Genomic DNA, 14,775 nt, shown 5'->3' with positions numbered 1-14,775 from the left:
TGTTGTAGATATCCTTTTTCTTCAAAAGCGAAGTATAATAAAAAAAATTCTGAACTCTTGTTTTACAAAGATGCTAACTTTTGAACGCATGGTATTATTATCAAAATATCAAAACATCTGCTATGAACACATATTTCATATTGTCAATTCAAAACAAAACAGTCTAAGTTAGTTAGATACTGATGAAGGTCACACGTCGAGACCGAAATACGTATTTATCAATAGAGCACAGTAGTAGAATTAAAGGATATAAATAACTTTTTGTTTTACTTCTTTTATATCAATTCAAAAAAAGTTTCGTATGTGGCTCTGGAGCCCGAAAGTTAAGGCCGTCTGTAGACCCGTTAGAGGGTTAATTTCTAATTTTCTATATATATTCATTCAAGTCTGCATAAATTATCTTTTGAGTTAACATTATTTTTCTATCAATCACGTAAATATTATAAAACTAAATAAGGTGTTCATCAAGTAACATAAATGACGCTTACAAGTATTTACGCACCGAAGGAAAGAAAATATAATTATTCTACGCAATACGTTGTGAATTTTATTGGCAAATTTTTGAGGAATTTGAGGAATACGGAACGGATATTGAAGAAAATAGTCAAGTTAATTATAGATGTTTCTGAGAAATTAAATAATGATTATTGAGGCAGTAGAAAGACTAGGTCACGCCGCTAGGTGGATTAATTCGGGTTTTTTACATCAGAATCACTTATCGCCCTGAGGAATTGTTCGCCAATCCCGAGATACAGCGTTTTAAAGCAAGCGATACCCCATTTTTATGTAAAATCTTTTTTCTTTTGCTTATATCTCCGGCAATATTAAGTTTAGAAAGACACTATTTTCACATTTTCAAAGGAAATCACCCAAGGAATTCGAAAAAGATATTATTTTGGAGCACCAGTGCTGCCTAATATTTTTAAACTCAATTTGAAAACTAAATTTACATTTTGCTCTCAATGAAGACAATTTTAAATCAAGAATTTCAACTTCATCGTGTTTCGCGGATTTTTTACATAAGAATAACTCATCACCCCGAGGTATTTCTTGCTGATCCCGAGATACAGCCTTTTAAATCAAGCAATACCTTATTTTTTATGTAAAACCATAAGCAAAATAAGCAAATTTAAGCAGTGATTCTCTACGCAATGTAAAACTACTTTGACATATCGGGAAAGCATTTATACAAGATATAGCAAAGTTTTTCTTAACAGTATTGCCAGCTTTTCAATTTTTCGTTTGATTTAGAGCACTAGATGAGGAAATGTTACTTCAAAAAGGCGTAAAATATTCGTTAGTTGTTTGATCATAGCCTTGTAAACTGTTTTTCATCTCGCTAATAGACATGAGCTCTTACCTTCCGAGTTTATTGCATTTATTGTTGCTAAGAGACTAGTATTCCCTTAATTAATGTAACTAATCATGCAGGCAATCATGTTGGCAACACTGTTAAGAAAAACCTTTTTATATACTGTGTAAATGCTTTTCCGATATGCCAAAGTATTTTTACATTGCGTAGAGAATTACTTTTTCCAAAAAAGGTTATTTTGCTCTTAGTTTTACATTAAAAATGAGGGATTACTTAATTTAAAACGCTGTATCTCGGGATCGGCGAAGAATACCTCGGGGCGATGAGTGATTCTTATGTAAAAACATCTGCGAAACACGATAAAGTTGAAATTTTTGAGATAAAACTGTCTTCATTGAGAGAAAAATGTAAATTTAGTTTTCAAATTGAGTTTAAAAATGTTTGGCAGCACTGGTTCTCAAAAATAATATTTTTTTTCGAATTCCCTGGATGATTTCCTTTGAAAATGTGAAAATAGTGTCTTTCTTAACTTAATATTTCCGGAGATATAAGCAAAAGAAAAAAAGAGGTTTTGACAAAATCGGGTATTTTCCTTAAAAATGGAGGTGCTCTCATTAATCGAGGGAATGTTCGATCCATACCAAATTTTGGATTTTTTGGGAATGAGCGAATAATCATTGCCAGATTCAGAACACGGGTTACCCAAGTAACACAATTGGTTTTAAATAAGAATTGATAACAGATTTAAAACAAGTCTAATTGCTGACCTTTCGTTTTCGCATACTCATTTAAAACCAATTTCCGACTGAAAAAGCGCAAGAAATGAGCTAAAATGTAACATGTTTGTGAAATATTTCAAAGTGACGCCTATGCGTTGCATGGCTTTTGTACTACCAACAGAAAAGCGCAAATAACTGTTGAAGGGATTTTTTTCTGATATTTCCCTGAAGTATGTATTCACAAACAAAATAATGTCAGACATTTTTCGCAAGATAAAATGGCTAAAGTATTTATATTTCGGTAATTCATTAATCACTCAAAGCAACATTGTAGCCTTCACATAATCTAAACTAAAGTGCGATTTCAAATTTATCGTGAACTTTGCCATTCTACTACCGAAAAATTGATGCGCTCAAGATTTACTTTTATAAACAAAAGTTAAGTGGAATCGAAATAAATATCATTTTATGACAATCTCACAAAACATGCTAATCTCTTTGAAAACTTGTGGGATATTTCATATTAATTATGTTATATGTCCCTTTTATACGTAAAATCATTCTACGACACAAAAATATTGATCTATTTCATTATATTTTGGCACAGTCATCGGCCATGTTTATACAAGATTAGGTACAAATGAGCACACCGATAGCCGAAAAATTCGATACCAATGAAAAGCTGTACTGTATGAATTTTGTTTTGCGTTAACTTACAACTGATTCACAGTTAATTTTTATTTGTGAAAGAACTCGAATTGCGTTCAAAAACTACTCGGAAAACTCATAAATTGGAGCATTTAAGCTCAATAAAATATTGCAATCTTGCGAAAATGTGTCAAAGTTATTGATCTGCGCTGTATTCATCGTCATCACTTCGCCTACTGTTCAATGCCGACAATTCGCAACTACGAAGTTGCTGATATTTGTTTGATTTTTGTGTGACACAAAAAGAGAAGGAAGTATTATTGCTTATTTATGATTTAAATGCAACTGTTTTCTGAATATGTTTCTAAGAAACATGTTGCAAGTGTTACTTGGGTAGGAACCTTACAGCAATCCAGTGCTATGCGCCAACAGATGCTTCCGACCTGCAGGAGATAGAGTTTTTACGGCCATCTGAACAGCGTGATTGAGAAAATCCCGAAGGGGGATATCCAAAACCACATGGGTGACTTCAATGCGAAGATTGGCTCAAACAATGCGGACCTTGAACGCGTCATGGGATGCCATGGCCTAGGAGAGATGAGCGAAAGCGAGGAGCTGTTTACAGAATTCTGTGGTAATAACAACATGGTTATTGGTGGATCGCTCTTCCCCCATAGACTAGTACATAAAGTCACGTGGGTTTCCCGCGACGGCCGAACAGAAAACCAAATCGACCACATCTGCATCAGCCGAAAATGGCGAAGGAGCCTTCTTGATGTACGCAACAAACGCAGCGCTGATATTGCATCCGACCATCATCTTGTTATCGCTGAAATACGTTTGCGCGTCGCACGTGTCCAACGATGGGAGGAGAAAGTTGGCACGTGTCCGCCGATTGAAAAATCCTGAGGTGAAAAGGGCCTTGGTCGAACAACTTGAATCCCGACCCTCTTAGTTGCCACCTGGTGGAACCGTCGAAGAGCAATGGACCGGCATAAAGAACGCCTTCATCAGGACCAGTGATGAAACCCTCGGCAAGCGCATAGCGGGCGGAGGGAGTGGATTTCGGATGAAACTTGGAGGAATATCGACGAGCGGAGAGAGGCAAAAGCCGTCATTGAGCGAGCGAACCAGATCGGCTAAGATAGCTGCCCGTCAACGATACGCCGAACTGGAGAGGGCTGTTAAATGTGCTTGTAGGCGGGACAAGAGAGCCTGGATTAACTCCCTAGCCGAACCAGGAGAAACCGCCGCCGCCAATGGTGATATCCGTTTGTTGTACGATATTTCTCGCCGCCTTAGTGGTGCCAGGATGAACACAAAGATGCCGCTAAAGGACAGAGCTGGTCAACTACTTACTGACCGTACAGAACAGCTTAAGCGATGGACCGAACATTTTGAACAACTCTTCCGAGTTCCAAATGTCAGAGACCAACAAAACCAGCAGCGTATGGTGCCTACAGTTCGTCGAATTAAGCGCGTCAACTCGGAGGCGCCATCTTTGGATGAAATTGTAACAGCCATCAAGAGTACGAAATCCAATAGAGCGCCAGGGATAGACTGTATTTCAGCCGAAATGCTCAAAGCTGACCTATCTTTGTCAGCCCAGATGATGCATCAGCTTTTCAGCAATATATGGGTCATTCCATCTCAAACGTACACAAGAGTCGGAAAAATTGGATCCGACCATCAGCGATTTCAACTAAAGTTGGCATAATTGTTCATTCCGACCCCACAACCAATTTCCCAAAATATTGTGCCGATTGATCAATCCCCCTAGCAGTGGCGCTACTTCCTTTTTTACAGATTTTCAAAAAAAGTCATTTTTCGGGTTCAAATATCTCTGAAACTGTTTGGTATGAAGACATGCCAATATTCTTTTTCGATGGATTTTTGGCCGCGGAATCGAATGATGTTATCAGTTTTATCTAATTTGTCAAAATCGTACATTTTTTGCGATTTAAAACGAAAAATGCGAATATCTCAAAACACCCCCAATTTTATTTTCGAACAAATATGCTCAAAATGTTCGCCAGAAAATTCTACACAAGAATCACTTAACTAGAAATAATAATATTGGTAGTTTGGGAGATATACCTGTATAGATTAAAGAACATATTTATTATCTGTCAGCAGAAGTGATATGACCAACGCACAGTGTTAACGTGCTGTATTATATTCCGAAGACGTGTCGATTTCTATCTCAAATAGCACATTACACTGTATAACAAAGTCCTTTCACTAGCAGGTGGATTAAATCAGGTTTTTCATCTCTTCCTTTGAGTAATGAAAAAAGCCAACACGAGCTGAGAATGAAAATTTTGGCTCAAGTAACAATCCAATAACAAATTGGTTTTATTCATTTCCTAAATTAGTTTTATCAGAACATTGTAAAATTTATCAGGTTTTAGAATAATTTTCCTCAAGTTAATTTTGCTTATTTGTTTAACAGTTCTGAAGTATTCTATTGTTGGAGTTCGTCAGCGTGAAATTCTATTTGCCGTAACTTTATAACTTGTTATAAAGGACGAGACAGCGAGAATAGATGTTCAACGCATGTAAATGACTGAAGTATAGTAAGTCGAAACATCTATTGAAAACATTAAAATTCTTCGAAAAAATCAACAAGAATAACATACAGTTTTGAAGCAGAATTGAAGAAGACAAGAAACACCAATAAAACTGTATTAGCAATAAATTCACCTTATTAACGCTCTCTTAAAACTATATATTTTTCCAAAAGAAAACATACTCATAAGAAAAAACATTCTAGCATAAACAGCTAATCTCTCAAAAGGAGAAAACTGAAAAAAGTGGATTTTTAAACAAAATTAAACAAAAATCTGTCCAATAGTTCAAAAAATCTTACATCTGTTACAACAGTCAACGACGCCACGAAACTACGAAGATGTTTTTTTCAATTAAACGAAGATGTTCAGAATAGTGATGCACAGTGTCACAAGTATGAATTCCAACCAAACATATCTTTGTTTATAATTACTATAAGGATAAAGTTTATTGCCATCCTGCAAAAACTTGATTAGTTTGTATTTCACACAAGTAGTTTTATTCAAGCGCAATTTGTCGCATTCAAGAATAGAAGAAGTATCGCGCTTTGTCTCGTGCAAGAAATATTAGGGGAACTGTGGGTAAGACGGACAGGTGGTTGATTCTATAAGTTAGGCATTAAAATGCATAAATGTGTTGATGGGCATCCAACCATCTTGCAATCTCATGATGTCTAAACGTTCCCAGCATCATTTAGAACTTTCAAATTTTGATAAAGTACAGAAAAACTGAAAATTGGAAGAGATTATGCGTTTGGATGTAACTTTTTTGCCATCGAAATTAAGCTTTATGAGTGGTGTGGGTAAGATAGTCAGTTGTTGATTTTGCTTCTTGGTAATATCTCATGCATATAAATGAAAATTTAACTGACAAATGTGGACTTCAAACAAATTAGCGGCAGCCAGGCATGAAATAGATTTTGGAATGCCTGTTTATATTGCCGCTGCCAAACAATTTTTGATTGGCTGCCACGGGTGGAAGGGGGTGTAGGGTAACCAACGTATTTTGGACCCCCTCAGCAGCTGTACATAATTTGGACACTTACAGCAAAATCAAATGCAAGTGTCCAAATTATGTACAGCTGCTTAAGGGGTCCAAAATAGGTTGGTTACCCTACTGCCTCCTTCACTTTTTGCACGCTACACCACCATATTTCACTTATTCAGTTTGTTAATGGTCTCTGAATATGCTCTCAGTTGGGGCGATTTACAATACCTGTCCATCTTACCCCCACACATTGTTCGTTCCGCCCGAAGCACTAAAAAAAATCACTTTTGCGGACCATTTTTAATACTCAAAAGTCAAAATACACCTTGGAAAACATTTTTTGTTAAATATTTCACTAGCCGCTTTTGAAAACAATATGTTGAACTGAAGTAAACTGTATTTAGGTTTTATAAATCATAAGTTCTCTGTATTATATTAGATGTTCTTCTTTATCTGGTCGTCTTACCCACAGTTCCCCTACTTGTATAACACTTTACGGTGGGTTCAGATAATATCATTGAATAAATGGCGTACAAGGCTGCTTTGACTGTTTTCGAATTGGTAGCCAATAAAGATTGCTAACATATATCTCACGCACACTTCGCCGCGTTTAAGTATACGCGATTTGTTTTCATCAGGATTTTTTTCACACCGAATTTGTTTCCTGATGCCAACAAACCACCAACACATTCGCGCATCAGCAATCCTTATTGCATATACCAGCGTTTACAAATAAACTCCAGGGGCGTAAAAATATCGATCGTAAAAAAGATGATGTTATTTCGAATTTTGGACGTAAAAAGAGAGCGGTAATTCACAATTTAGACGTAAAAACATGTTGAATTTATAATTGATGAGTTAACTAGTGCAATTGAAAAAACTTAATCATTCCGGTTGTTCTGGCCACACTGGTGAGGTTGACAGAAGAAGATAAACAAAGTTGTGTCATAGTGATAGAAGCAAATATAGAGCATAGAAAATTGAAAGTCATGCTAAATAGTTGGATAAAAAAGTGTTGATAGTAGAAGTTAAAGAGTTTTTGGAAGAATAAAGTTTGGAAAGATTTCTCGAGTGAGTTAGAAGATAGCGCGAAGGAAAATAGCTGTTCGTAGTGACAAGAAAAGTGTTTGCAGGAAGAAAAATAGTTACGAGTAAGTCAAATGTAAAACAATGTTATGCTTTGAAGTGTTTTAAACGATTGATTTAAAGCTATAGGTACGAGCACAAGTACGAGGGAAGATACGGATAGCTAGAAACGGAAAGGTAGAAATACATATACTGAAAAATATTGGAACAGTAAGTAGATTATAATGAATAACGATAACATTGAAAACTAAAGCCGGAAAAACCTTTATTAGGGTGGTTCAATGTAAATGGTACGACAGACAGGAAATAAGTTCGCATAAAAAAGGCAGATAGAAAATAATAATGTAAGTAGGAAGCAGGAATAACGTGAAGACAAAATTAATTCTAACGGTCAAATTATATTTTTAGTTTTGATCGACGCAATAAAAAGCTCGATTTACAAAAGCATTTCTTATATCTGCTGCGTTACAACAAAATCAAAAATTATTTTATGTCAACGGAGATGCGTTCGTCGAGTTCTAATGAACACCAATGCCTGTTCTGCGGGAAAACGGAGGCTCAATCCACGGACATCGATTGGGTGCAATGCTCTGCGTGTATGTTTTGGGCTCATTTTTCTTGTGCTGGTGTTGACCAGGAAATAGCCAAAACGGATTGGCATTGCCCGCAGTGTGTGCGGCCTGATGTACAGCAGTTAAGAGTTCCGCAGCCTTCTTCAAAAAGGCGGGCCAAGAAATCCGGCGCAAAAAGTGATGCAGGGTCTGACCAAGGAGCTGGTTCCGCCAAGGATCCGTCTGAGCAGCAGTCGGAAGAGGAACAGCTGATGAGAGAGACCTTTGCAAAGCAAATGGAGGCGCGGAAAGCGCAGCTCGCCAGGAAGAAGGCCCTATTGGAACTGCAAATGCAGCAAGAGTGGGAGATGCGTGAGCAGGAGCTCCAGTTCCAGCGTGAGATGGAGGAGTTACAACTGGAACAGGAACGGAAAGTGCTGGACCAGCAACTTGCCGCAGAAAAAGAGTTCCTGCGTAAGAGGAATGCTATTCGAAGAGAGATAGACGATAGCATTCAGAGGGTACACGCGCTAAAGGATGACGCAGCTGATGTTGCGGGCGCAGTCGGTGGTGTTCCGGACGAGAAATCGAAGCAGAAGGTGACAACATGGCTGCAGGAGAAAGTGACTACCGAGTCAATGGTAGGTAAAAGTCGGGGTGCTACTCCAAAAGCAGGACTGCGGCGTAACCTAACGGAGGTTCCACAGTCAGAAAAGCAGGGTACAGAAGGCAGCGAGGTAGATAGTGATGGGAGTGCATGCAGTGCTGTATCCGAAAAGAATGTGAAAAATAGTGTACATGGCAGTATTCGTACCACGATAGATGGGCCGGGGCGAAATGTAGGTCGAATCTCAAGAGATCAGTTGGCCGCTCGGAAGGCGGTATCGCATAGTCTTCCTAAGTTCAGGGGGGAACCAGAAGTTTGGCCCCTGTTTATTAGTAGTTATGTGTATACGACAGAGGCTTGCGGATTTTCTAATCTAGAGAATCTGAAGCGGTTACAGGACTGCTTGATGGGCGATGCGCTCGAAGCAGTTAGGAGTCGGCTGGTGATGCCAGACTCTGTTCCGGACGTGATTCAAGATCTTCGAAATCTGTTCGGAAAGCCGGAGAAGTTGCTCAAGACTTTGTTGGGAAAGGTAAAGAATGCACCATCACCAAGAGCAGACCGTTTGGAAACGTTCTTCCAGTTCGGGATTACGGTCAAGCAATTGTGCGACCATCTCGAAGCCGCCGGTCTACAAGACCATTTGAATAATCCGATGCTAGTGCAGGAGTTAGTTGACAAGCTACCTTCAACTTACAAGCTCGATTGGGTACGGTATAAGCGCAACAAGGTAGAGAGTCCGTTGCGAATGTTTACAAACTTCATAAACGAAATTGTGTCCGATGTGTCGGAGGTGGAGGAGTTTACCGGGTTGTCGATCAGCGAATATAGTCGTTCTGGGAGAGGAAACCCTAAAAAGAGGGAGTTTGTGTTGGTTCACGAATCAGAGCAGAAGCGGAACGATGGATTTCGAAGCGAGTCGAGCAGCAAGGCGTGCTGGATATGTAAGCGGTCGGGCCATCTCATGAAGTTCTGTGACCAGTTCAGGAGAATGAATATTGCGGAGCGGTTGAGCGAGGTTGAGAAGCAGAATTTGTGCGAACGCTGTCTTCAGAAACATGGTAACGGACGTTGCGTGTCAAGGATGCGATGCACGGTGCGGAACTGTCAGGGAAACCATCATCCTCTGTTACACCGGGTGGAGGAGTCGATACAGTTGCAGAAGGCAGAGAATGGTATGCTCAACGGTGAGGGATGTTCGATAATTTTTCGTATGATGCAGGTGACGCTTTATGTGGGAAATCGACAGTTGGATACTGTAGCGTTTCTCGACGAAGGGTCCTCGGCTACATTGGTGGACGATTCAGTTGCTAGCCTGCTGAAAGCAGAAGGTATGCTAGAGCCTCTAATCGTCACGTGGACCAGTAACATCAACCGCATCGAAAATCATTCTAGAAAAGTGGAATTGATGATTTCCGCGAGAGGGTCGAAGGAAAAGTTTCCTTTGTTTAACACCAGGACAGTGTCGGAGTTGCAGTTACCAAAACAACACGTACGCTTCGCTGATGTTGTAAAGCGCTACAAGCATTTGGCGGGAATTCCCGTAGAAGACGATCCTCAATCGTTGCCCACAATTCTTGTCGGTTTGGACAATTTGTACTTGTTTGCACCACTAGAGTCTCGAGTCGGCAAGCCTAGTGAGCCGATCGCAGTTCGATCCAGACTGGGATGGACAATCTATGGGTCGGTCAAGCGTAAACCGTGTATTCACACCTACCTGAATCTGCATTCGGTAAAAACTGTCAGCAATCAGAGGCTGCATGACATGATTCGGGATCAGTACATGATGGAAGAGACAGCGGTTACATTATTCACTCCACCGGAACCAGCTCATGAGAAGCGTGCTCGTGAAATCCTCGAGGCAACGACGAAAAGAGTGGGAGATCGGTTCGAAACGGGCTTACTGTGGAAAGAAGATACGCGCCGGTTTCCCGATAGCTTTCCGATGGCCGTTCGGAGGATGAGAGCACTTCAGCGGAAATTGGAAAAAGATCCAGCATTGGATCAGAATGTGAAAAACCAAATCGAGGAATATCAAGCCAAGGGCTACGCGCATAAGATTACTGCTGCAGAACTGGTGGAGACAGCGAGTTCGACTGTATGGTACTTGCCAATGAACGTGGTGGTGAACCCAAGGAAACCCAGTAAAGTACGCCTAGTGTGGGACGCTGCTGCTTCGGTGGGTGGAATATCGTTGAATTCGGAATTGTTAAAGGGGCCAGACATGCTAGTGCCTCTTCCGAAAGTTGTCTGTGGGTTTCGGGAAGGTCCAGTCGCATTTGGGGGAGACATCCAGGAGATGTATCACCAGATCAAGATAGTAGCTAAGGATAAGCAAGCGCTTCGATTCCTATTTGGAACCGACCCAACGGGTGCACCGCAAACGTACGTGATGGACGTGGCAACATTTGGCGCTACATGTTCACCATGTTCGGCGCAGTTTGTTAAGAATCTGAACGCGCAGCAGTTTGCGACGGAGTTTCCGGAAGCAGCAGCAGCGATTTTGAATAAGCATTATGTGGACGACTATTATGACAGTGCAGACACTATCGACGAAGCGATCCGTAGAGCCAATGAAGTGAAACACATTCACGCACGAGGCGGATTCCACATACGAAACTGGGTGTCGAATTCGAAGAAATTTTTGGAGGAACTCGGTGAACGTAACGTTAGCGCAACAGTGCATTTCTCTCGAGACAAGGGTACGGAGTATGAACGTGTACTGGGCATAGTTTGGGAGCCGGTGGAAGATATTTTTTGTTTCGCTACAGTGTCCAAAAAGGAGTTTCTGGAAATGGTCGATGGTCGGGAATATCCGACAAAGCGCACGGTTCTCAGTTTCGTGATGGCTCAGTTCGATCCAATGGGTTTCCTCGCACCAATCACGGTTTGCGGTAAGATGCTGATACAAGATCTTTGGAGAACAGGCTGTGACTGGGATACCAAGATTGATACAGTGTCGTTCCAGAAGTGGTTGCGCTTGATGCAGATGATGCGTAGTATTGGGTCGTTTAAGTTACCACGAAGTTATTTCGGTAGTGCCAAGTCAGATGAGGTAACGGATCTACAGTTACATATATTTGCCGACGCGAGCGAGACAGCGTACGGCTGTGTGGCGTATTTTCGGGCGGTAGTTAGAGGTGAAGTAATGTGTACACTGGTAATGAGCCGCTCAAAGGTGGCTCCGCTGAAGCAGATCTCAATTCCGCGTCTAGAACTGTTGGCCGCGGTTTTGGGAGCAAGACTGTCGCGGACAGTGGTTGAAAACCACAACCTCAAGATTGAGAAGGTGGTGTATTGGATCGATGCAAGTGTAGTGCTATCGTGGATTCGGTCGGACCAGCGCAGATACAAACAGTTCGTCGGATTCCGAATCGGCGAACTACTTAGTCTGACGAAGATATCCGATTGGCGTTGGGTGCCCACAAGACTGAACGTAGCGGACCAGCTCACTAAGTGGGGCAAAGATCCGGAAATGCATCCAGATAGCGCGTGGGTTCGAGGACCTGCATTTCTATATAAGACGAGTGAAGAGTGGCCAAAAAGGGTCCTTCCACCAGCAAACACGACGGAAGAGCTACGGGTTCATCTGTTGTTACACGATGTAAGAGTAGTGGACGATATCGTGGACACAAATCGTTTCTCCAAGTGGACCGTACTAGTTCGAACGGTCGCGTGCGTATTCCGTTTCGTGTCGAACTGTAAACGTAAGGTTCAAGGGCTTCCGGTCGAAACGCTGCGAGCAACAGCTAGGCAGATAAAGGTGCTGAAAGCGAGTTTGTCGGTTCGGGTGCCGCTGCAGCAGAACGAGTATGCGAATGCGGAGGTGTTCCTTATGAAGATGGCGCAGGCGGATAGTTTCGTCGACGAATTGAAGGTATTGTCAAGAAATAAGGATCGACCAGCAAGTCAGTGGATGGCAATAGAAAAGACTAGTCCGCTGTACAAGCTTACACCGTTAATCGATGAAAGAGGGTTGATTCGGATGGAAGGCCGAGTCGAACGTGCGGATTTTTTGCCGTTCAATTTGCGGTTTCCGGTGATTTTGCCCAGCGACCACCGAATAACCAGACTTATAGTTCAACACTACCATGAGAAGAGCGGACACGGTTACCGCCAAGCGGTGAAGAATGAGCTGAAGCAGCTGTATTACATTCCGCACGTGGATGCGGTAGTTCGGAAGGTGTCGTCGTTATGTATATGGTGCAGGGTTAATCGTAATCGTCCCCAGGTTCCCCGTATGGCTCCGCTGCCGGTGCAGAGATTAACACCGAATCTTCGTCCGTTCAGCTACGTCGGTGTCGATTACCTGGGACCAATCGAGGTGACCGTGTTACGTAGGAAGGAAAAACGGTGGATAGCGCTGTTTACCTGTTTAGTGACACGTTCGGTGCATTTGGAAGTGTCACACGGACTTACGACTCAGTCGTGCTTGATGGCTATTCATCGATTCATCGGTCGGCGAGGCTGGCCGGCTGAGTTCTTTTCGGACAACGGAACTAATCTACGGGGAGCCAGCAAAGAGATAGTGGAAACCGTGAGAAGTATCGGAGACGAGTGCGCTGATCAAATCACCAATGCGAAGACGAAGTGGAGTTTCAATCCTCCCGCTGCGCCTCACATGGGAGGGGTTTGGGAGCGCCTTGTGCGCTCAGTGAAAGAAACGCTTACGACGCTCAACGACGGAAGGCGGTTAACGGATGAAGTTCTAGGCACAACAATTGTCAATGTGGAGGACATAATAAACTCACGCCCTCTCACGTACGTCTCTCAGGAATCCAGTGAAGCAGAGGCGCTTACTCCAAACCATTTTTTGAGGGGTGCTTCGCCAAACCTGCCGTGTGCTACATTTCCCCCGACAAATCCAGCAGAAGCCCTTCGGGACGCTTTTCAACGTTCCCAGCAGCTGACGGATATGATGTGGAGACGCTGGATAAAGGAGTATGTTCCATCGTTGAATCAGAGGACAAAATGGTTTGGGGAAACTCATCCGTTGCGAGCAGGAGATTTGGTGTATGTGGTGGACGGGAATAACCGGAAATGTTGGATTCGTGGTGTCGTGGAGGAACCCATTGTGTCGGGTGATGGAAGGATCCGACAAGCATGGGTACGTACGAAAAACGGACGTTTCAAACGGGCGACAGCAAGACTAGCCGTGATGGAGATTTCGGAGGGTAACTCTGATCCGGATTGGACTTCCGGCGCAGGGTTACGGGCCGGGGAATGTTCTGGCCACACTGGTGAGGTTGACAGAAGAAGATAAACAAAGTTGTGTCATAGTGATAGAAGCAAATATAGAGCATAGAAAATTGAAAGTCATGCTAAATAGTTGGATAAAAAAGTGTTGATAGTAGAAGTTAAAGAGTTTTTGGAAGAATAAAGTTTGGAAAGATTTCTCGAGTGAGTTAGAAGATAGCGCGAAGGAAAATAGCTGTTCGTAGTGACAAGAAAAGTGTTTGCAGGAAGAAAAATAGTTACGAGTAAGTCAAATGTAAAACAATGTTATGCTTTGAAGTGTTTTAAACGATTGATTTAAAGCTATAGGTACGAGCACAAGTACGAGGGAAGATACGGATAGCTAGAAACGGAAAGGTAGAAATACATATACTGAAAAATATTGGAACAGTAAGTAGATTATAATGAATAACGATAACATTGAAAACTAAAGCCGGAAAAACCTTTATTAGGGTGGTTCAATGTAAATGGTACGACAGACAGGAAATAAGTTCGCATAAAAAAGGCAGATAGAAAATAATAATGTAAGTAGGAAGCAGGAATAACGTGAAGACAAAATTAATTCTAACGGTCAAATTATATTTTTAGTTTTGATCGACGCAATAAAAAGCTCGATTTACAAAAGCATTTCTTATATCTGCTGCGTTACAACACCGGTAGTGGTAATCGTGGTATGTAGTAGCTTACGTCCGGTCGATATAGGAGTTCCTCAAGGAAGTAACATAAGTCCTTCACCATGTCTGATTTGTTTAAATGACTTTGGAAATTTAAAGCTACGTGGAATATCGAGATTTTTTGCAGATAACACAGCCTTATTCTATACTAGTGGGTATGAAATGGGGAAAACAAACAAGAAAGCGACCAACATAGCTCTTGCCATCTCAAGCCCCTACCTAGCGCCTCCACGCGGCCATACCCGGAAATGCTCTATTGAGTAGCTAGGCTACCTGATTTCAAAACTGCGATTTTTGACAGACGGCTGAGCCACACGGCCAGGTAAGCCAAATATAGTATTCTAATGATTTGTTTCGTTTTAGCCCATCAAGCACCTCCTACTGTACA

The 14,775-nt window shown here is 41.7% G+C and overlaps 1 protein-coding gene across 1 annotated transcript; it reads left to right on the top strand.

The window, feature by feature from the left end:
* Nucleotides 1-7,822: 7,822 nt before the first annotated feature.
* Nucleotides 7,823-13,741, top strand: LOC128740377 (uncharacterized). The gene has a single exon (XM_053835916.1). The coding sequence runs from the start codon at nt 7,823-7,825 to the stop codon at nt 13,739-13,741; it is 5,919 nt and encodes a 1,972-aa protein (XP_053691891.1).
* The last annotated feature ends 1,034 nt before the right edge of the window (nt 13,742-14,775 follow it).

The sequence above is a fragment of the Sabethes cyaneus genome, chromosome 3, assembly GCF_943734655.1.
Source record: "Sabethes cyaneus chromosome 3, idSabCyanKW18_F2, whole genome shotgun sequence".
Taxonomy (NCBI): Eukaryota; Metazoa; Arthropoda; class Insecta; order Diptera; family Culicidae; genus Sabethes; species Sabethes cyaneus.
This window is presented reverse-complemented; position numbering and strand designations above follow the sequence as displayed.